General features: G+C 45.0%; 1 protein-coding gene across 3 annotated transcripts in view; it reads left to right on the top strand.

Annotated features, from left to right (window-relative positions):
- Itpr2 (inositol 1,4,5-trisphosphate receptor type 2) overlaps window positions 1-21,345 on the top strand; it is a 436,608-nt gene that overhangs the window by 109,509 nt on the left and 305,754 nt on the right. For 2 of the 3 annotated variants that reach the window (XM_052719262.1, XM_052719263.1), the window contains 4 exons: window positions 6,034-6,185; window positions 11,800-11,899; window positions 12,341-12,501; window positions 19,513-19,654. In XM_052719262.1, coding sequence (XP_052575222.1) covers window positions 6,034-6,185; window positions 11,800-11,899; window positions 12,341-12,501; window positions 19,513-19,654 — 555 coding nt within the window. The remainder of the gene's footprint in view (window positions 1-6,033; window positions 6,186-11,799; window positions 11,900-12,340; window positions 12,502-19,512; window positions 19,655-21,345) is intronic. The other variant, XM_052719264.1, reaches the window with a different exon arrangement.

The following is a 21,345-nucleotide window of genomic DNA, read 5'->3' as shown; positions in this document are numbered from 1 at the left end:
CATCCGTGTTCCAGTAACATTGACTGTGACGAAGCTGATTATTTTCCCTGTGTTGGTGACTTAATGACCTGCTAATATTTTTTTCCTGTAATTCAGAAGCCTTTATCCAAACGTTGCCTTCCATTTTTGAAGTTTCAGAGGTTAATGCATGGTTCACTGAAATGAGGTGGAGTGTGTCAGGGCTCCCATTAAGACCAAATTGCTATGTTCATTTTACAAAGGGGTCCATTATTTCCAATCTTACAAATGTACAGCTTCCCTGGGCACCCGGTAAACATTGGCACCATGTCAAGCCCAGCTGGGAACCTCATGGTCATTATTTCTTCTTGAAGGTCCACATCTTTTCAGATGGCTCTGCAGAGGGGATTTTTTTTTTTAAAAGATTCTCTGTAATGTCATTCATGTTGGGGAACATTGCCATGTTTATGTGGCATGGGCTCTGATTATTTTGAAGGAGTCTGTTACTGAGGCTGGGGTTTCACAGTGTCTGCAATACTGACACAGAGGACCAGATAATCCTTTGTGGTTGTGGGAAGTCCTCTGTGTGAGTGGTGGGGTGTCATCTGCACGGGTGTTCCCCGAATGGTAGTGGGTTACCCTCCGGATGGTAGGGTGATGGGCAGCATTGCTGATCTCATCTCATTGGGTTCTGGCAGCAGCCCACCCCCTCTCCAGCTCTCAGTTGTGACAACCAAAATGTGTCCAGAAACTGCCAGATGTCCTCTGAACTGTCAAAATCCTCCTGTGTGGCCAGCCACAGACCCGAGTGCATTTATAAACATGGGAATGTTCTAGAGACAGGAAGCTGCTGAAAAAGTACTATCAAATTCTGTTCTGCAGAATTCAGAGATGGGGTTCCAGGTGCTGGCAGACCTTCACGTTGCCTTGGGTTTTACTCTAGGCTCACTGGCAGTAAGGTGTGCAGGCTGAGAAAGCAGAAAGGGTCCCACCAGGAGGCTCTGGGGAGGAGGCTTACAAAGATAAAGTGCTTGCCACTTTCCTAGGAAGCCTGGAGTGTGTGGCTTCCCCAAGGCAGAGTTGGGAGCTTGGGGATGGGGAGGACGGGTGGGGATGCCAGTGGCACAGCAGCCTCCTGCAGCCTGTACCTCAGTTCCAAAAGACAGACATGGCTTCTCCCGGTGTGTCTCAGGCTCCAACAGTACAGGCAATGTGATGTTTGACCTAGAAGTCAGTGACTCACCATGAGTCACCACAAAGGTATTCTGGGGTGCCCCGAAGTGCACCTCCCCAGGAGTGGGGGCTGGAGGGGGCATAGCCAGCAGCTTCTTTGCAACTTTGCATAAGGGTAAGTGTCTCCCTGTGTAGCCCTGGAGATCTGGGGCAGTGAAGACAACTTAGTTAGCTAAGTGCTTGCTTTGCAAGCCTGAGGTCCTGAGTTCAAATCCAGCACCCACGTAAAAGTAACTGTCTTTGGTGGTGCCTTCCTGTAACCCCGCACTGGGGAGGAGGAGGAGGCTCCTGGGGACTGCTGGCCAGCCAGCTTGGCCTTGTCAAGATCCACATCCCAGTGAGAGATCTTGTCTCAACAACTGAGGTCCAAGATTGATCTCTGGTACACACACACACACACACACACACACACACACACACACACACCCATACACCCACACATGAGGACATGCACACGCATTCCCATGTACACATCCATACCCATGCATACACAAACTTATACGAAACGTGCCTGTTTGATAAGCACCCAGTGGACAGACAGGTGGCATTCTGAGACCTGAGCTCCTAAGCTGGGCGCGTGTCAGAGGACCTTGCTGCTGTTGCACTAGGCACCTGTTTAAGCTCTTGGTTCTTAATACATTTCTATGATGAAAGGCAAACTATGATGCTTCCAAAATTCTCTATAGGGAGCTATAGTTCCTGCGTCTTTGATTTTTCTTGCAAATCAGTGCAGGTTTATAAACAGGATCCACAGAGCCCGTGAGTTTGAACAGAATTATCTTCATGTTGTAAAGAAACAGGATTGCCTTTCTTGTTTATTGAAGCCACATTCATTATTATATATGGAACTAGGGTTTTTGGGTGACTCTGGCAGGTTTTCGGACCAGGCTTGACATCCTGATACACCAGTTAGAGAGAGGACCGAGAGCGAAGAGCAGAGAAAGGAGACTTTTTTTAGGGTGGCCACAGTGGGAAGAGGAGCAGATGAGGGGCCAGTGAGCTCACCTGTCTTCAGGATTCTGACACAAGCTCTTGGTCTAACTAGAGTAAGACTGGGCCATAACTATGAGTCCTAGTCAAGGCTCTGTCTGGTTACCACTCTAGGCCAGGCTGTCTGAAGAAGTTACTGCTGCCACCATCACTTGACTGGATCAATGAGTTCCTGCAGTGATCACTTCTGCTCAGAGTGCAGCCTGACCCTCACTGGTGATCGCCCTCATTGGGGGACTTTGTGCCCTTTGAGGGTTTCTCTTCTTAGAATCCAAGGTGACCGCAGGTTCAGGACAATGATGTCTCTGTGCCCTTAGTCTCAAAGGGCATTGAGATGGGGCAGGAAGACGGACATTCCTTGAGTGTCTAGGGCCTATGTGCAGGGTCAATCTGGCTTCTGAGCCAAAGTGAAGAAGACAGACCTGGAAGGAGGGCAGAGAAGCCAGGCTTCCATCCTGCCTTTCACCAGCCCGTGTGGAGTCTGCTTAGAAAAACATCTTCCAGTGCCTGGTATGATCATAACTCATTATTCATATTTAATTACTTAAAAATTCCAAGGGGCAGGCTTAATGTCTACTTCCAAATTGTTTATGAAGCAGAGTTTGTTAAATAAATTAGAGTGTGGGAGAGCCAAGGCAGGAAGCTTCCAACAGCAAGGCTCGTGTAAAAGATATATAGGCATGTCGGACACTCCTCCACACACAGCTGTGAAATTATTTATGTACAGGGATTTTCTGTGTATTAAAACTATTTTCCAAGGACCAATAGGAAGGATGAAGGAATATAATAGCACATTCCACATGTTCTATGTAGTTACAAATCTCGAATATTATGAATAATTTTCAGTGGTTTGTTTAATTAACCCTAATCAGTGAGTTTTAAAAAAAATATGTATTTTGAAAAGAGTCATTACAGTCAAAACACAGGGAGGCTCCTGACCACTCCGACTGGGCACCGTAGGCAGACCTTACCAGGGAGAGCAGTTTAGGAGCCGTCTCTAGGGATCTAGATCTGAAGTCTTCTTGTAAGTCTACAAAAATCATCTCAGAAGTGGGGTGAACCCCACTAAATGCACTCATAGAGGACTGATGTGCAGACCACACTTCAAATACTGTCAACGTTTAGTTACTAAAGAGATCTAAAGAGCTGTGTCAGCACATTTTTCACCCCAGAGTGTGTGTATCCAAAGCTAAATTATAGTAAGCGAAGTGAGGGACGCTCAGTCAGGAAGCTGGATGACATACTTCTTTTAGGGATATGGTATTTTTCCAAGAATACTGGCAACTTCTTTTGTCCTCTACACAATGTGTACCAGAGTTGTGCACATTGACCCTCCACCTGTTCAGGTTATGAACCGGTCTTCTGTCGATAAAGCTGTCTTCAGAACATGGTTCATTTTAACTGATAAGCACTTACTTCCCTGAGTCAGGTGTGTTTTAATTATAACCTTTCCTATCTATGTAAACACTGTCCTATGTTCCATGTGCTGCAAACTTGATCCTCAGTGCCACAGTGGGGTTGGGTTCCCTGGGAGGAGGTAGACATGTGGACTCTGTGACAGAGAGACCTCACTCACAGATTCCCGGGCTAGTGGGTTCATGTGACTGGTTGCCGAACCAAGTCTGCTGGGGCTCAGTTGCCCTGGCTCACGGTGTGGTAGTCTCCATGTTATGATGCAGTACCAAGGCCCTTGACAGTGTCTGTCTCCATGTGTGTGGACCTCTGGCTTCCAGAATGAAGACCTTAGAAATCATGTGGCCTGTGGGGCTTGGGTACAGCAGCAGCAAGTGGACTAAGGCATGCCTGGATCTCACTGTCTGGGCATCCATGAAAGTCCTCTGATTCGTGTATGAGCTGACTCTTTGTCTGGTCAGTTCTGTGCTCTTACGTTCTTGGTCACCTCCTTCATAGGGAGGAACAGCACTTACCATAGCTGTGATTCTCTCGGCAGCGATACCATTGTGGAATCCCCAAAGCTCTTTAAGAGCTTGTTGCCACTGCGAATGAAACGAACTTCCTATTTCCTATTCTTTCTTCCAGAGTCATTTCTCCCTCTTCCTACACCCCTCTGACCTGTTCTCCCTCTGCTGCCTTCTTCACCATGTTTAACATCAGAGCTCACGACAGGACAGTTTTTGTCTTTGGGAAGGAGCGCCAGCTGGGAGTGGTTGCTCAAGTTCTTAATCCCAGCACTTGGCAGGCTGAAACAGGAGGATTGCTGTGAGTCTGAGGCCAGCCTGGTCTACTTAGGGAAATCCTGTCTAAAAAGAAGGAAGGAAGGGAGGAGGAAGGAAGAAAATGTTTGTGGTTACACACAGTATTCCATTGGTCCTGCCAAGAGGGTCACATGACCCCCCTTCCTGCCTCTGTTCCTGGCAGTCAGGGCTGTGGTTTCATTTTGGAATCTCCAGAGAAAGCTGCTGCTCACAGCTTAGTATAACATCACCCCTGGAAGTTCTTCTCGTGGGCCAATGAAATCACATGCTTCAACTCCCTTTCTCCCTCTCTCCTTTCTTTCTTTCCTTCCTTCCTATTGTCTGTCTGTCTGTCTTTGACTGTTTACACGGACTGGTTTTCTTTTTGACTAGTTCTGCAGCCAGGCTGGAGTACAGGTCTCTCAGTGAGGTAGGGATATCAGTTTTTGTACTTGAAGGTGATCCTGTATCCTTCTCACACCCTCATGCCCACAGGAAGAATCCCTGGGTCACATGTTTTCATGATAATGACACAATTCGCATCCACAGGGTACAAAGGTTCCCTTTCTCTGCATGTTTGGCCTTTTAGCCGTAGACTTTGGTCATGCTGTCCCTGACAGTGTGCTGTCTGCAGTGGCTTTGACTTATATTCCCTGTATTCCCTGGTCATTTGTATGTCTTCTTCTTCTTCTTTTTTTAAAAGTATGTAACTATTTTATTTATCACCAAAGAAAAAACACAGCAGCAGCAAGTTCTGTGTTGGCTTCAATAAGACCAAATGGTTACTCTTTCACACAGCTACCTCACTCAAAAATTGAAGTCAACACAGTCATCACTACAAATTGCTTGTTGAAATAATCTCTCCTGAAGAAAGAAAATTAGGAAAAAGAATTTAAACAATTCCTCCAAACCACACATTTATAAATATTGTTGTATTTAAAATGCTTGAAAGGCATAAATTAGTGGAAAAGCAGTTTTCTTTTGGCAACAGAAGAGAAGAAACAGCAACAGTTTACCAAATGCTCTAGGAATCCACAGCTGCACTGTTCTGATCTGCACTTGAGCAGTGTTGTCGTGGTGACTACAGAATGCTTTATACTCACCTCTCTCAAGTCAAGTCTACAGAAACCCATTGCAACCAATGTTTGTAGTATCTACTACACTGATCAGAAGCTACAAACTGCCTAAATGTAGTTAGTAGTAAGTACCTAAGAAGGTATGTTCCCACTAATGATGGGAAGGCTGGCAGATCTGCTGGCTTAAAGGGTGTTCAAATATTTTAACAGAAATACGTATGCCTTCTTGAGTCCATGGAGTTTAGAGGATTTGGGACACTGTTTCTTCTCTGTTTTTGACATAAATGTAGAGGGTCAAATCACTACATTGTAAATAGGTATAAAGCCACTAGAGAAGGGGCCATAACTATTGTGATTTAAGGACATGCTCAGGTTAGGCCACCCCTCTGGGGAACATGGGCCTTATGAGTGCCCATCATCAGTACAAAGGCTATGTGCCCCAATCTTCTGAGGGAGTCAGAATAGACACGCCTATAATCCAATGAAAGAATGGCAGACAAACTTACACCTTATCTCCTGATTAACTGGAGCAGTTAACACTCAATCTGAAGACGCTGAATAACCTCAAACCTCTTCAACAGAAAGATGGAGAGCTTCCAACTTCAAAGAAAAAACGTCAGGCAGGGGAGAAGATTATGTACACCCTGGTCTCAGTTCCACATGGAAATGACATCGCATCCCTTTTTGAACTTGATGCCACAACTCTTCAGAGAGCTGACTGCCTGGTTCCAAGGTAAAAAGAAATATAAAATAAAAAGAAATAAATAAGTAAAAAGAATTAGGATGAACAGATATTTCTTTGAATAGTTTTCCCAACAGGTAGGGAATAAAAAGTATAATATTAATACAATTTTTACAACAGAAGAGAGCATGAGTGAAAAAAAATGCATGCAAAGCATTGTGCCTCTCTCAGGTGAACAGATTAACATAGCATGCTTTATTTGTATAAATAATTAAAATGTCCAGTACCAAAGAAGCTCTGAAAAATTTATTAGAATCATTTATTCTTATTAATGATGTAGCCTTTGGTCACAACAACGAAAAATAATCTAATAGCATTTTCAGTCTAAATTTTATCATTTACCTGTCAGATTTCCTGCTTAGCTCATTTACTTGTTCATTTTGTTAGTGGTTCGGCTAAGAAATATTTGTTTACTGTCAATTACAAGGCAATACATGCCCTGGGCATCAAGATGAGAAATGGGGTCGTCAGACCAATGAACACATGAGCTCAGGTTGCTCTCAAACTTGTGGGCCCAGTCAGTGCCCCAAGTCAGGTCCTGCCACCTGTGCTCATTAAGCCAATTAAAAGAGCCAAATTAAAAACAGAAAGTTGAAAAAGGAGATTTATTCAATGTAGCCACACTGGGAAGAGATATGAAGAGATCTGAGAACCCCCTTGATGTGAGTCCATCTCCCCTCCTCCTTGCTCACTAATGCAGCCCGTGAAGACATGCACTCTGCTGCACTGGCCTGACCCAAGTGTCTGCCTTCTTGTATGCTGTCTTCGTTAGGGTCTCCATTGCTGTGCAGAGACACTATGACCAGGCAACTCTTATAAAGGAAAGCACTTCAATGAGGCTGGCTTACAGTTTCAGAGGTTTAGCCCATTATCATCATGGTGAGTGGCATGCAGGCAGACATGGTGATGGAGAAGGAGCTGACAGTCCTGCATCTTGATCTGCAGGCAACAGGGAGTGAACTGTGTCCACACTGGGCATGGCTTCAGCATAGGAGACCTTAAAACCCATCCTCACAATGACACACTTCCTCCAACAAGGCCACACATATTCCAACAAAGCCACACCTCCTAATAGTGCCACTCCCTATGGGGGCCATTTTCTTTCAAAATACATACAACATATGGGGTCCTTGATTATTACTCTGACTTAACTCATTTTAGATCTAAGTCAGCAAAAATGGTGTCTTTCTTGAATTCAATGTAGGAGGATTTGGTTAAAGAAATGGTGAGAACTCTCCGCCAGGTGCATAGACCCTCCACAAGGTTACTAAGTCTCACCTTGCACAGAGGTGTTAGCTACTGCTGTTCAGAAGGGTTGAAGTTCTTTTCCCTGCGTGAAGGATTTTGTGTTAATGTGATTCAGCTGTCATTCAGAGTTTATAACTAACAATAAACTTTCAACACTAGCCACTCTTACATCCTCATACGAAATCTGTGAATACTTTCTATGGCCAAGCCCCAGGCCAAGTTCTTCTTAACTCTTTTCTGGCTTTATCCTGGGTAACTCTCATAGGTCGGAGGTCAGAAGTCAGAGGTCAGAGGCTGAGTTAGAGCAGGTCTTCTCAGACTGGCTGAGAAAGATCTGAGCAACGGGTCCTGGCCCTTCTGAGAGCAATGAAGTCAGTCTTGCCTCTGGTGAGATGTGGACACTACATCTCTTAAAAGCATTACCAGGGGATTCCAATATGGAATGCAGTATTTCTCAAACTTTAAACTCCTACTGTATGATCTTTTCCTGGAGGAATGTGAACAAATGTTCCCGAACATGGGGCACCAACAACAGACCAAAGGAAAGATTTCACTCAAGTCCAGTGAGTAAACCAGGGAGTTTACTGGGTTTACTCACAGGAGTTTTGTGAGGGATTTCTTACAGGAGTGTGTGTAACCCCAAACAACTATGTTACTGAAAAGCTTGACTCCAGCATGGATGGCAACCTCCCCATGCTGTACAGATGGCACCCCTCTTCAGCTAACCTTTATCTACCATGTATTCTAGAACTTCATGAGACTGTATGTAGTTGGGAAATGAAGGAAGTAGTGACTTCCTCAGCTGAGGGTTTAATTACCCCTCCCCACCTCTCCATGAAGGAACAACAGGTCCAATCTTGGGGGACAGTCACACCTGTTCTGATTAAGATGGCAGTGGCCCTTATGCTCAGAGGACAGAGTTCCACAGAGGTGCTTTAGCCTGGTGAAATCCTGGATCAGTCATGGGGATCTGCTAGATACAGTTTGTGATTCCTTGGTCTGCAGTGGGGCTGGGTGAGTGATCTAGCAAGCCCCAGACTGGGCTTCTTGGATTAGAAGTAGGGACTATTGTAGGGTTCCCAGTCTTTTCTATCCAGTGGACACTTAGCAATCAGGACCAGTCCTGATGCCTCCCTCCCACTCTAGACACTGGTTTAACTGGTGTGCATTACAACTTAGACTTTGGGTTTATAAGAGCCTCCCAGGTGACAGACAGCAGAGTTTGGGAGATGGTGACTTAGAAGGACAAGCTAGTTGGCCTGTCTGTGCTCATAAGGTGGAGTTTGGTCTTGAAGCATGGAATGAAAAGTCTGCCCTGAACCATCACTCCCCAGCAGTGCCCTTACATCGTAGACAACCAGACCAGGTCAAACCTGACAGCCAGCAAATACCTGTGACATAGTCCCAGAGTTACTTAGCTCCTAATTCCTTATAGATCATGTTATTACTCTGTGTCATCTACTCAGTTTGCAACTCAATAGTGTTGGTTGACTCCAGGGGTGCATCCAGGCTGAGGGCATCCCTGAACTGAAAATCTAATCTGAAGTGACCCAAGAAGTTTTTGAGAACCAATATGATGCCACAAGTAGAGAATCCTACACCTGACTATGCGTGATGGATTGCAGCTAACATGCAGGTATACTTAAAATATGGTATAAAATTACCTTTGGCCTACATGGCTAAGGCACACATGGAACATAAATGAACATCATGTTTAGACTTGGGTCTTATCCCAAGATAGCTAATTAAACAATGACATGGAAATGCTTTAAAAAAAAAAAAACCCAAAAAACAAAAAACCCCAAAACCTGAAACCTCAACTACTCTGGCTCCAGGCTGCCTTTCTTGCTTTTCTAATGCTGTGAAGGGACACTATGACCAAGGCAACTTGTAAAAGAAAGCATTTGGGGATTCATGGTTCCAAAGGGTTAGAGTTCATGACCATCATTGTGGGGAACATGGGAGCAGGCAGGCATGGTGCAGTAGCCGTAGCTTACATGTTGAGCAATAACCACTGGGCAGAGAGAGAGAGAGAGAGAGAGAGAGAGAGAGAGAGAGAGAGAGAGAGAGAGAGAGAGAGAGAGAGAGAGAGAAACCAACTATAATGGGGCAAGACTTACCAGCTGGAAACCAAGCATTGAAACATATGAGCCCATGGGAGTCATGTATCATTTAAACCACCATACAAGCATTTTGAAGAAAGGAAACTCACCTGTAGTGGAAAATGTGAGAGTGAAATAGAGGAGCTAGCCACCACATAGTGTGCCTAGGGCAGTGGGGGAGACAGCAGTTGTAGATGACATCACCTACTTAGGCCAGTGCAGAGAATACTGGGCGCTCAAACAGGCATTTCTGGTTATTTGGACCAGGGTTAGGTGCTTGCCATTCTAGATTGAAGCTCACTGTGTATTTTATCTACTATTATGAGTGAGCAAGAACCCTGATGATGAGTTTCTCTGAGGCGTTTGATGTCCTGCCTTCTGTTTGGTCCTAAAATGTTATACCTTGAGTTGTATGACATATTTACATCTTAGCTTTAGGCTGAACACTAAGTGCTAGGCTTTTTATTTTAATGGCACTGTGCACTCTTGTTGAAGAAATTGTTGGAATAAGGGATGAGGTGGGAAAGGCACTGTTTGAGTAGAATGGAGCTCTAGGTGCCCTCTCCAGGTATTCTGCCATGGTGCCTACACAGGTAATTTTTGTTACTGGTGACTCAAGAAATGGTCAAGTGTGGAACTGTTGCCCCTGGAGGACACAGGGTGTGAGTCTTGTGAGCTTGTGGCTGAAATGCACCTGCCAACTGTCCAGTCAGCACACAGCTTGTGTGTGTGTGTTTGGTAAAGACACCTTATGTAGTTGATTCTTCACACTGAATTAGTAGCAAACAGACATAACTCATGCCCAAAGAAGCTTATTTACCACAAATATTTTCTTCTTCTTTTTTTTTTTTTTTTTTTTTTTGAGGAAGGAGAGACGGTGCAGTGGTTAAGAACCACTGCATACTGCTTTTCTAGAGGGCCTGAGTTCAGTTCCCAGTGTCCACACAGGTCGCTCACAACCTCCTGTAACTCCAGCTCCAGGGGATCTGGTGCCCCCTTCTGGCCTCTATGGGCACTACACTCAATGATGTACACAAATTTAAAATAAAATCTTAAATTTAAAGTTAGCGTACACAGTGATGGCTTCACAGTGGCATCTTCCTGTACACGTCACCAGACTTTGTTCTTATTCCCCGCCCTCCTCCTCTCCTCTCCCCGTCACCCTGACAATTGTTTTCATTTTCTCACTTAGGAACTAGAGTCGGTGCTCCCGAATTAAACACCACGACTACCAACAAACCCCCAGAAATCTGAGAAGCGTCACTAAGGGAACAAAAGATGTGGTTTATGGTGTGAGGTCTGAGCTAGAAGTCCAAGCAGCTGACTGCTCAGCCTTATCTTGGAATTGTGGCTTTTGGATGATTCAGAACTATTTATTTATTTAGCTGCTCTAAGTATGCCCTCAATGGCCACAGCAACTTGGTGATTCAGGGGCTATGTCTTAGAGTTTTATTGCTGTGAAGAGACATCATGACCATGGCAACTCTTATAAAGGAAAACATTTAATTGAGGTGGCTCACTTACAGTTTCAGAGGTTCAGTCCATCATAATCATGAAGGGGGGCATTTTGGCATGCAGATAGACACGGTGCTGGAGCTGGGAGTGCTACATCTTGTAGTCAACAGGAAGTCAACTGACTGCCACACTGAGGGAAGCTTGAGAAAAAGACCTCAAAGCCCACCCCCACAGTGACATACTTCCTCCAACAAGACCACACCTACTCCCCAAAGGCCACACCTCCTAATAGTGCCACTCCCTTTGGGGGACCATTTTCTTTCAAACCACCACAGGCTATAGGTACATTTAGGTTAGTAGCTTTCTGGGGACACACTGGTCTTTGCTGGCCACACCCCACGTTGGACCAGTGAGGTCTTAGAATTTGCATTTTTGACAAGGTTCCTGGTGATGCTGATGGCCCAGGAGCCCCTGGCCCAGGAAGTGAAGCTTTGTGCTCCAGAGCAGCCTGAATCTAAGAATTATTTCTTATTCCATATAGATCCTGAGACAGTTACTAGTCTATGATATTTAATGTTCATATCATACATGGATTTGCTGAATATGTCAATATGCAGAGGGTGGTAATTAAAAATATTGTCTGTTTGTAGGTCAGAGAACAGCTTTGTAGAGGTGGTCTTGCCTTCCATCTTCAGTGGGTTCTGGGGATTGAACTTAGGTCCTCATCACTGGGTAGCAAGCCCCTTTGTCCTCTGAGCCCTCTTGTCAGCTCTCCATGTTTTTATATCATTTGCTTTTAGGAACTCCTATGTGCGGTTAAGGCATTTATGCACCAATACGTGGGTAACAAGTACCAGCATCCCTATAGACACGGAGGAAGAGAGGCCCGTCATGCTGAAAGTAAGTGCGGCTGGGGCTGGTTTGTCTGCCGGCTGCTGCGTTCACAGGACTGAGTGTGACTGATGGTCCATCTTTTCAGCCGTTAGAACTGGTTGCAGCTGATTTCGTAGGAGGGAATGTCTACCAGTGGCTCAGGTCTCTGACCTGGATGGCAGGGCTATGGTTCAGCAGGGTGGGATGCAGATATCAAAAGGGCATGAGAGGATTCCAGGGGCATCTTCTCTACTTGGAATTATTTGAGACAGAGGGGTGGCGAATGAAAGAAACACTCTTTGGGGTCTCTTCAGGAACAGGGCAAGAAATGGGCATGGAAAGCCTTTTGTTGAGGATGATGTTTCCTGGAGTTTCTCTCTCTTGTCCGCACCCACCCAGTGTATCTGGGTACTGAGGATCATGGTCTCTAGAGACTGTGCAGTTGTTTAATGGAAACACATATTGCAGATTGGAACCTGTCAGACTAAAGAAGACAAAGAAGCCTTTGCCATCGTGTGTGTCCCGCTGTCTGAGGTCCGAGACTTGGACTTCGCCAATGATGCCAACAAAGTGCTGGCAACCACGGTCAAAAAGCTGGAGAACGGCAGCATCACTCAGAACGAGAGGAGGTGAGTGGATTTCAAATGTGACACTGAATCCTTAAGGGTCAACTGTAGACCTGGGTGTGGGAGTGCAGGCTTGTGATTCCAGCACTCAGGAGGTGGAGGCTGCAAGATCAGGAGTTCAAGGTCATCCTCAGCTGCATAGCAAGCTCAAAGCCCGCCTGGGCTACATGAGACCTTATCCCTCAAAACTAGTGAAAAAAAAACCATCTAATCTCCTAAACATCATCATCATCATCAGCAGCAGCAGCAGCAACAACAACCACCGCTACCACACACACACACATACACACACACAATTGTCAGTTCTTATAGTAAACCAAATGACTCTAACAGAACATTTAGAATATTCTCCATAGCAGCAGCCTGGCTTCTGATGATGGTTCAGCAGTGAAGAATGCTTGCCAGCACCCACAGCAGATGACTCATAACTACCTGTAACGCTAGGTCCAAGGGCCTTGCACCATCCTCTGGCCTCCACAGGCACTGCACTCACATGCACATATACACATACAGATACACACACATAAATAAAAATAAAAAATAAACCTAGAAATGTTTGATGGAATACTTATTTTTTCCATTTTATCTTGGCTTGAAAATAGATGATTTCAGTTTCTCTCTGTTCTTTTTTTTTGAAAGTTTTTTAAAGATTTACAGGACCATGCTTGATTTGGTATTTAGATGTAGAGTTTTGTATTTTTTGGATTCATGATATATTTCTCAGCTCTGACACCACAGACTGATCAAACATGTAATATCAGAAAAGAAAGTGTGCTCTCTGCTTATGTCACTCACTCAGAGAAACTGGGTCCTTGATTGATTATTCATTTATTCATAAGTATGTGAGAAAAAGAAGGCTATTGATAGCTAGAAGTCATCATGTCTCCACTTTGTGCCCTAATCCTTCACATAGCACTCCAATAGCAGTTCCCATTTTGCCTAAAGGAAGTGGGGGTTAAACTCCACCGGGTAAAAGTACATAAATAGTAAGTGGGGGATCCACTCATGTGATTGACAGTTGGGTGCTCTCAGGACCTCAGAGCAAAGACGCCCCCCCACCACACGTGCCACACACACCATGATCTGCTGTAGCCTTTGAACAATAAGGAGTCATTTGCCGAGTCTCTGGCTGTGTGCATTGGTGTTCTCGCCTCCAAGCATTGCCATAACAAGCCCCTCGCCAAACAGCCCAGCCAGGAATGACAAATGTAGCTGTTTTTTTACTCTTTACTCTTTTTTTTTTTAATTTATTTATTTATTATGTATGCAGAGTTCCGGCATGTATGCCTACACACCAGAACTCATCCTAGATGGTTGTGAGCCACCATGTGGTTGCTGGGAATTGAACTCAGGACCTCTGGAACAGCAGCCAGTGCTCTTAACCTCTGAGCCATCTCTCCAGCCCACTCTTTACTCTTTTATTCTTTGTTCTTTGCTCTTTTGGGGGCCCACCACCCAGCTCCAAAATAAATCACACACGGAGTCTTAGTCTTACTTATGAATGCCTGGCCTTAGCCTGGCTTAGTTCTTGCCAGCTTTCCTTACCTTAAATTATCCCGACTACCTTTGGCCTCTGGGCTTTTACCTTCTCTATTTCTGTATACTTTTACTTCTTACTCCATGTCTTGCTATGTAGCTGGGTGGCTGGCCCCTCAAGCCCTCCTCTCCTCTTTTTCTTGTTTCTTGATCTTCTCTCCCAGACTTCTCCTATATATTCTCTCTGCCTGCCAGCTCTATCTATCCTTTTTTCCTGCCTTGCTATTGGTCGTTCAGCTCTTTATTAGACCAATCAGGTGTATTAGGCAGGCAAAGTAGCAGCTTCACAGAGTTAAACAAATGCAACATAAAAGAATGCAACACATCTTTGCATCATTAAACAAGTGTTCCACAGCACAAACACATGTAACACATCTTAAAATAATATTCCACAACAGGCTAAGTCAGAGAAGAAAATGCTGTGGCTCACTGGCTTCGTTCCTCAGTTGGACATTCTTGAACATCTGTTCAAAAGAATTCCCAGAATGGAAGGGCAGAAATGTCCAGCCTTGTTCTAGCCCCCCCTCACTGAAGGCCATCCATGTTGGTCATAGTAGAAGAATGATAAAATTGTACTGTGCTCATACAATAGAATAGCCAGGAATAGGAGTGAACTATACATATGTGTGATGATGTGCGTGACTCTAACAAGTTTTGAATTGAGTAGGAAGGAAACAGGATGGATAAACCCACCATAACAGTCTGTGAGTGTTCTGTCTCTAAGTTCATAAATTCCAGAGACCTTTAGACATACACCATATGTATACCTCTTAATTAAACGTTGTCAGTATGCTGACGAACAGTCAAATGGTTTCCGGCTTCCTCTGTTCCTACCACTGCTTTCCCTGTGGGAGCCTGTGTTTGACAACTGTCCTCATATAGCTACCCTGTGGTGGCCAATGAAGGAGGCCAGAAGCAGACACTGGCAACTCACATGGCTACAGGAGACCAGAGCTAAGTCACAACAGAAGTGGATTTCACTGTGCAGATGGGGTGTTTTTCTCTTGTGCCTCTCTTGATGAATTCATTTCTGTCTGTCCCTCTCCTGCATTCACAGGAAGTGACACGCTTCTCTAAGAGGTCTCCTTTGGTAAACTTGAAGTATCTATTGAGTGTTGGGCCTCTCTGGGTGCTTCTTTCTACAGGCCATTCTTCCCCAGTTCTTGTGGGAGGGAACTCAGTCCTTCCTGATGTGTCTCAGGAGGATGGTGGATCAGGATGACCCTTGACCCAGTTTTTTCTTTTTCTTTTTTCTTTCTTCTTCTTCTTTTTTTAAAGTTTCTCCTGTCACTTTCTTTCTCTTCTGCTTTAGTGAAAAATAATAGCAAGGAGACTGTGCCTGAGAACTGGGAAGTTGCATTTACTGATTCACCCCTCATCCTGATGTAGTCCATGCTACAGAGAAGTGAATGGACTCTTAGTCCTTCAGTTTAGAATTCAGCAGAAAACTCTTTCTGAGAATCACTGGCAGCCCTGATCCCCCACTGAGAGTGAAGTTATTATTAGCTATTCTTTTTATTCAAAACCAAGGTCAAAGGGGGGGTTTTAGAATGTTGCAGACCTGCCTCCAAGGGCCTGTGCTGTTAGATCTCGCTCTTCTCCCCACTGTGCTTTCTGTAGTCACCCCAGGAAGGGACTCTGTGGGTGCAGACCTGTGTCAGGCTCCAGCCTCCTCAGCCTTAGATGTTTTCATTTGAATTTTCTCTTTGTGTTCTACATGACTGCACCAAGAAAGCAGAGTATGAGGGTTGTGTCCGTCATGGGAGGAGGGGCATGAGGTGCCAACTGCTACTTGGAGCCTGAGAAGGCACAGCACACACTTCTGTCTCTGTACCGTGCTGCACTCTGTGGGACCTAATTTGTCCACAGAGGGTCGGCTGATGCAGCTCATTCGGTGAGACTGAGCTCTTGATAGGTGCCCGGTGCTGGCCACACAGATGTGCTCCAGGTTGCTGCAAAGGTGAAGGCTGTTGTGCCCGTGTCTTCATGCAGCTAGAGGCTGGGAACATGGCTCAGTGGCAGAATGTTTGTCCAGCCAGCCCAAGACCATGCTACACTTGCTTCTAAACTCAGAACCTTAAGAAGACCACCATGTCTTCATGTAACAAACAGAGCGGAGTGGTGATTCTTATCAACACGTCATATAAATTATGATGTACCCTTCCTTCCTTCCTTCCTCCCTCCCTCCCTTCCTTCCTTCCTTCCTCCCTCCCTCCCTCCTTTCCTTCCTTCCTTCCTTCCTCCCTCCCTCCTTTCCTTCCTTCCTTCCTTCCTTCCTTCCTTCCTTCCTTCCTTCCTTCCTCCCTCCCTCCCTCCTTTCCTTCCTTCCTTCCTTCCTTCCTTCCTCCCTCCCTCCCTCCTTTCCTTCCTTCCTTCCTTCCTTCCTTCCTTCCTCCCTCCCTCCTTTCCTTCCTTCCTCCCTCCCTCCTTTCCTTCCTTCCTTCCTTCCTTCCTTCCTTCCTCCCTCCCTCCCTCCCTCCCTCCCTCCCTTCCTTCCTTCCTCCCTCCCTCCCTCCCTCCCTCCCTCCCTCCCTCCCTCCCTCCCTTCCTTCCTTCCTCCCTCCCTCCCTCCCTCCCTCCCTCCCTCCCTTCCTCCCTCCCTCCCTCCCTCCCTCCCTCCCTCCCTTCCTCCCTCTTTCCTCCCTCTTCCATCTCGCCTTCTCTTCTTTCTTCCTTCTCTTCCTCCCCTGCCCTCTTCCTCTTCCTCTCTAACTCCTTCCTTTCCTCTCTCCCTTATTCCTTCTCTCTGTTCTCTCTTCTCTCCATTCCCCCTTCCTTTCTTTTTGTGAGACCAGGTTTCCTAGAGCCCAGGGTGTCCTTGAACTCTCTGTGTAGCCAACGATCCCCTTGAACTCTTTAACTTCTCTTTTATAATCTTCTTTAAAAAAATCTCTATATGCTATTGTCTGTATCCTTTCGATACTGTCTTATAACTGCTAATTTTTCTTATAACCTGGACTTTTATTAGGTGATTATATGTATACTTTTTATTTCTCAGATTTCTGCTGGTTCTTTGCCTACCCACCTACTCTTCATTCATATCTACTATTTCAAATTATATGTATATTTTGTGGTAAGTTCTTTCTCTATCTGTTGAAGACTGACAACACACTCATTTAAATGTCACTTAGGAATGACTTTGTCATTTGAATCTTATTAGCGATGAATCAGCTTTCTCATTTTTAGCATGATGGCTGTCTTTCCGAATGTCAGTTTTCTGTGTGTTTTGAGGTTTAATTATGTGGGCTTTCCTTGGGTGGATCATTATTGCTTTTTCTCTCTGTGTTCATTCATTTTCTATCTGCTGGCTCGGCCTTCACCTGACTCCTCTCCACCAGTCCAGGATGAGGGGTGGTGTTGAGGGTGAGAACTCATACCCTGTGCTGGCGGAGGTGAGGCATGCGAGCCATTGTGAGCACAGGCGGACAGCTCCTGACTCCTCTCCACCAGTCCAGGCTGAGGGGTGGTGTTGAGGGTGAGAACTCATACCCTGTGCTGACTGAGGTGAGGCATGCGAGCCATCATGACCACAGGCGGAAGCTCCGTCGGTGTGCTTCCTGTCCCCTCGGCATCTGCCTTACTGCAGCCCACACAGGGCTCTGGAGTTTTGAGGCTTTCCGCAAGAGGAACGCTTCTCCATCACTTCCTCCACAGCTTCCGTTTGGCCCCTCCCGCATCCCTGCAGCTCCACCACATTAGCTTACTCTTGGCTGAGTTATTCCCACTTTGTTCTTGACCCATGTGGCCTTTTATATTCTCAGGTGTGTGTCCTTTAAATACATAATATATTTCTTATCCAACTTTGCTCAATCTGACAGGAAGTTTGTTGCACGGCTTTTCTTAGGGCTATGTGAGCAGACAGCTACTCACCCCAGATAGGGAACCTGTGTCAGACCAAAATAATGATGCCAGTCAGGTCTCACTTGAAGAGCTGATAATTGGGGTGTGGATGGGGGTGACTCAGGAGCAGCTGCATCAGGAGAACCACCCCAGCAGGGATGATGACTCATGCAGCTGCATTGAGAACTCCCTGTCGGCAGCTCCACGAGCCCCACAGCCTCTCTTCCCAGCATCCCCCATAGTCCTAGAACCCTGGCAGCAGTCTTGTGAACCTCGAAGGTCTCAGCTTCCCAGACATGTGAGGTTTTGTGTTACTTTCTCAGTCTCATGAGCCCCCTTCTCCCTCCAGGCAGGGTAGAATGTTTGAATTTGAAGGAATTGCTTTAAACTAAGTCACAGAGGAAATCGTTTATTAGAAAAAAATTAGTAAGATTGCATGAGTTATGAAGTCTGAATTTAGCTGACGACAACCATCAGGTGGTTTTGTTGTTGTTCGTTTTGTTTTTTTCTTGACATATAAACAAACGAGTGAGCAAGAAGCTTGGTGTCTTTGGCTGTCATCCTCATCATCACCAAAGGCACCTCTATCCGTTAGGAATAATGCGTAGTGACCCTCCATCAAGACTTAATGTTCTTGAGCTGGAGATGGCTCGGTGGTTAAAAGCACTGGCTGTTCTCCCAAAGGACTAAGGTTCAGTTCCCAGGACCCACATAGCATCTCACAATCATCTGTATGTAACTCCAGCTCCAGGGCATCTGATGCCCTCTTCTGGCCTCCTTGGGCTAAACACCCACATAGATATTTATATGATAAAATAAAAAGTAAAAAAAAAATAATGTTCTGCTTATTATCTCATTAACGGCTACCGTTTTAAAGAGTAATCTAGAGTTACAACACAGCTGAGCCTTTTGTTTTTCATGTCCAAACACCTTATTCTAGTTTTGGAATCAGCAAGAGAAAATACTTATGTTCAAGCTAAATGTCCGTTGAGCAGAGACGCATTCAGAGTCAGTCTCACTTTAGCCTGCTGATGTTACCTGCTGCCAGAGGTTTGCATCAGGAACAATGTTTGGGGACATCCAGGCACAGTTGTGTAGTTTGCTTCAGGAACAATGTTTGGGGACATCCAGGCACAGTTGGGTGGTTTGCTTCAGGAACAATGTTTGGGGACATCCAGGCACAGGTGTGTGGTTTGCATCAAGACCAATGTTTGGGGACATCCAGGCACAGGTGTGTGGTTTGCATCAAGAACAATGTTTGGGGACATCCAGTCACAGTTGTGTGGTTTGCTTCAGGAACAATGTTTGGGGACATCCAGGCACAGTTGTGTGGTTTGCTTCAGGAACAATGTTTGGGGACATCCAGTCATACCTCTGCCATCATCTTCCAAGCCCATTTCTTCCTGAGACTCACAGGATTTTATTTATTAACCATTTGCAATATTTGATTAGAGTTGGAATTGGAATGGAGGGTGGGAGGAACTCGACAGGAAATATTGTCAAAATAAGTAGCAATTACATTAGATATTATATTTTGTTGATTAAATATGTTTTCTTAAAAATAGTTTAACTTTCTTAGTGTTTCTCAGACTTAATTTTTAATAGTCCAAAATTGTCACAATCTTTTCTTTGGGATAGGTTTGTAACTAAGTTGTTGGAAGACCTCATCTTCTTTGTGGCAGATGTGACTAACAATGGACAGGATGTTCTGGATGTGGTCATCATCAAGCCAAATCGGGAACGGCAAAAACTAATGAGGGAACAAAACATCCTGGCACAGGTGAGTGGCTTCATGAATGAAATTTGCGTATTTTGTTTTGAGTTACAGTATCAGTCATGCCTTGCTGTGTAACAAGTGACACTTCGACACTTATTTCAGTTTCTGTGAGTTTTAAATGTGAAGGCGGTGTCTGTGGGTGGTGTTTGCTCAGGGGCATTCTCAGAGGCACTGTCAAGGTGTTTGGCATGGCCGCTGTCATCTCAAGAGTGGACTGAGTGGAGATCCACTTCCTAGCTGTCTGCCTCAAGACAAAGCATTTCCTCCAGTGATGGTGGTGAGTATTAGCTTCTGGTGATGGTTAGTGTTGGCTTCAGGTGATAGTGTTGGTTTCTGGTGATGGTTAGTGTTGGCTTCCGGTGATGATTAGTGTGAACTGCAGCTTGATGGCTGGAGAATCACTGGGAGATGGGCTGCTGAGCCTGTAAGGGATTGTGCTGATTAGGTTAGTTGATGTAGGAAGACTCATTAACTATAGCCAGGCTGATCCCCTGGTGGAGATCCCAGACTGCGGAAAATGGAGAAAGATCTGAGCACCACACTCTTTGCTCTCCTCTCTTGGCTGTGGACACAGCGAAAGCAACTGTCTGGAGCCCCCGCTGTGCCTTCCTCTTTATGATGGGCTTCAACCTCCAAACTAAGACATTTCCCTGGAAAGTGAGGGATTCCAGAGAGGAGAGAGGGCATCTAGACGAGCCATAGAGTTTTAAAAACATTACTATAGATCCCATATCCATCAGTTCTGTGTGATTGGGTAGAAGCTGAGAGAGAATTCCACAGGGACATAGATGGCAGAAATTAGGGACCATTTGAGGCTAGTTCAGAGGTACCCACCACAGATCTCCAAAATACCTGGTGTGGTCAGAGCATCTCAAGAAACAAACTTTCAGGTGACTTTGGAACCTTGCCACATACTTCTGTCTGCTCTAGGAAGGCATAGCAGTTTAGTACAGAACTCTGAAGTGCGTAACATACCAGTAAATTAATTGGTTTTCTAGTAACCTGCATATGACATTCCTGCAGTTACATGTTCTTTTTATTGTTTTACTTGCTTCTTAAAATAATTAGCTTTTATATTAACCACATATGGACACTTAACGCAAAAATCATGGCATTAATTAATAATTAGCATTAACATACTGCTGAGTGTGGGAAGGAAAACTGAAGATACATTGTCGTTGACATCTACAGATCGTCTGAAAACAGTGCCTTTCTGAAATAAAGATCACAGGCCTAAGGGACAAAGTCTTTCTGTTGTCAGTCAATTGTTTTTAGAAAGCATTTGATTTCAGGGACTTTTAGGACCTTGAGTGAATTATGAATATATTAACTGATATGTCCAGCCTTTTATCTCATAATATAAATATAAAATTCAAGGTTTAGGGAACATAAAATTCTTTTTAAAAGTAATTTTACTTTTAAGAACTCTACACATAAACACTGACTGCATTTATCATGTCTGACCCACTCTCCCCCACAGCTTCTCTCTTCTCCAAACTCATGATCTCTCCCTTATTGTTATGACATGTATATACATACATATGTACATACAACCTGCTGAGTCCATTCAGCATTGCTCATTTGTGTCCAGTGTTGACCACTGGAAGGCAACTGTGTTGTTTAGCATTCATAGGTACAGGTCCCCTGGCACACAGAAGACACTCTCTCAGTGGGTGTCCCCTCTGGCCCTGCCA

This window comes from Peromyscus californicus, unplaced genomic scaffold (genome assembly GCF_007827085.1).
Source record: "Peromyscus californicus insignis strain IS unplaced genomic scaffold, ASM782708v3 Scaffold_6__1_contigs__length_162567912, whole genome shotgun sequence".
Classification (NCBI taxonomy): domain Eukaryota; kingdom Metazoa; phylum Chordata; class Mammalia; order Rodentia; family Cricetidae; genus Peromyscus; species Peromyscus californicus.
The sequence above is the reverse complement of the archived record's forward strand: the minus strand, read 5'-3'. Positions and strand labels throughout refer to the sequence as shown.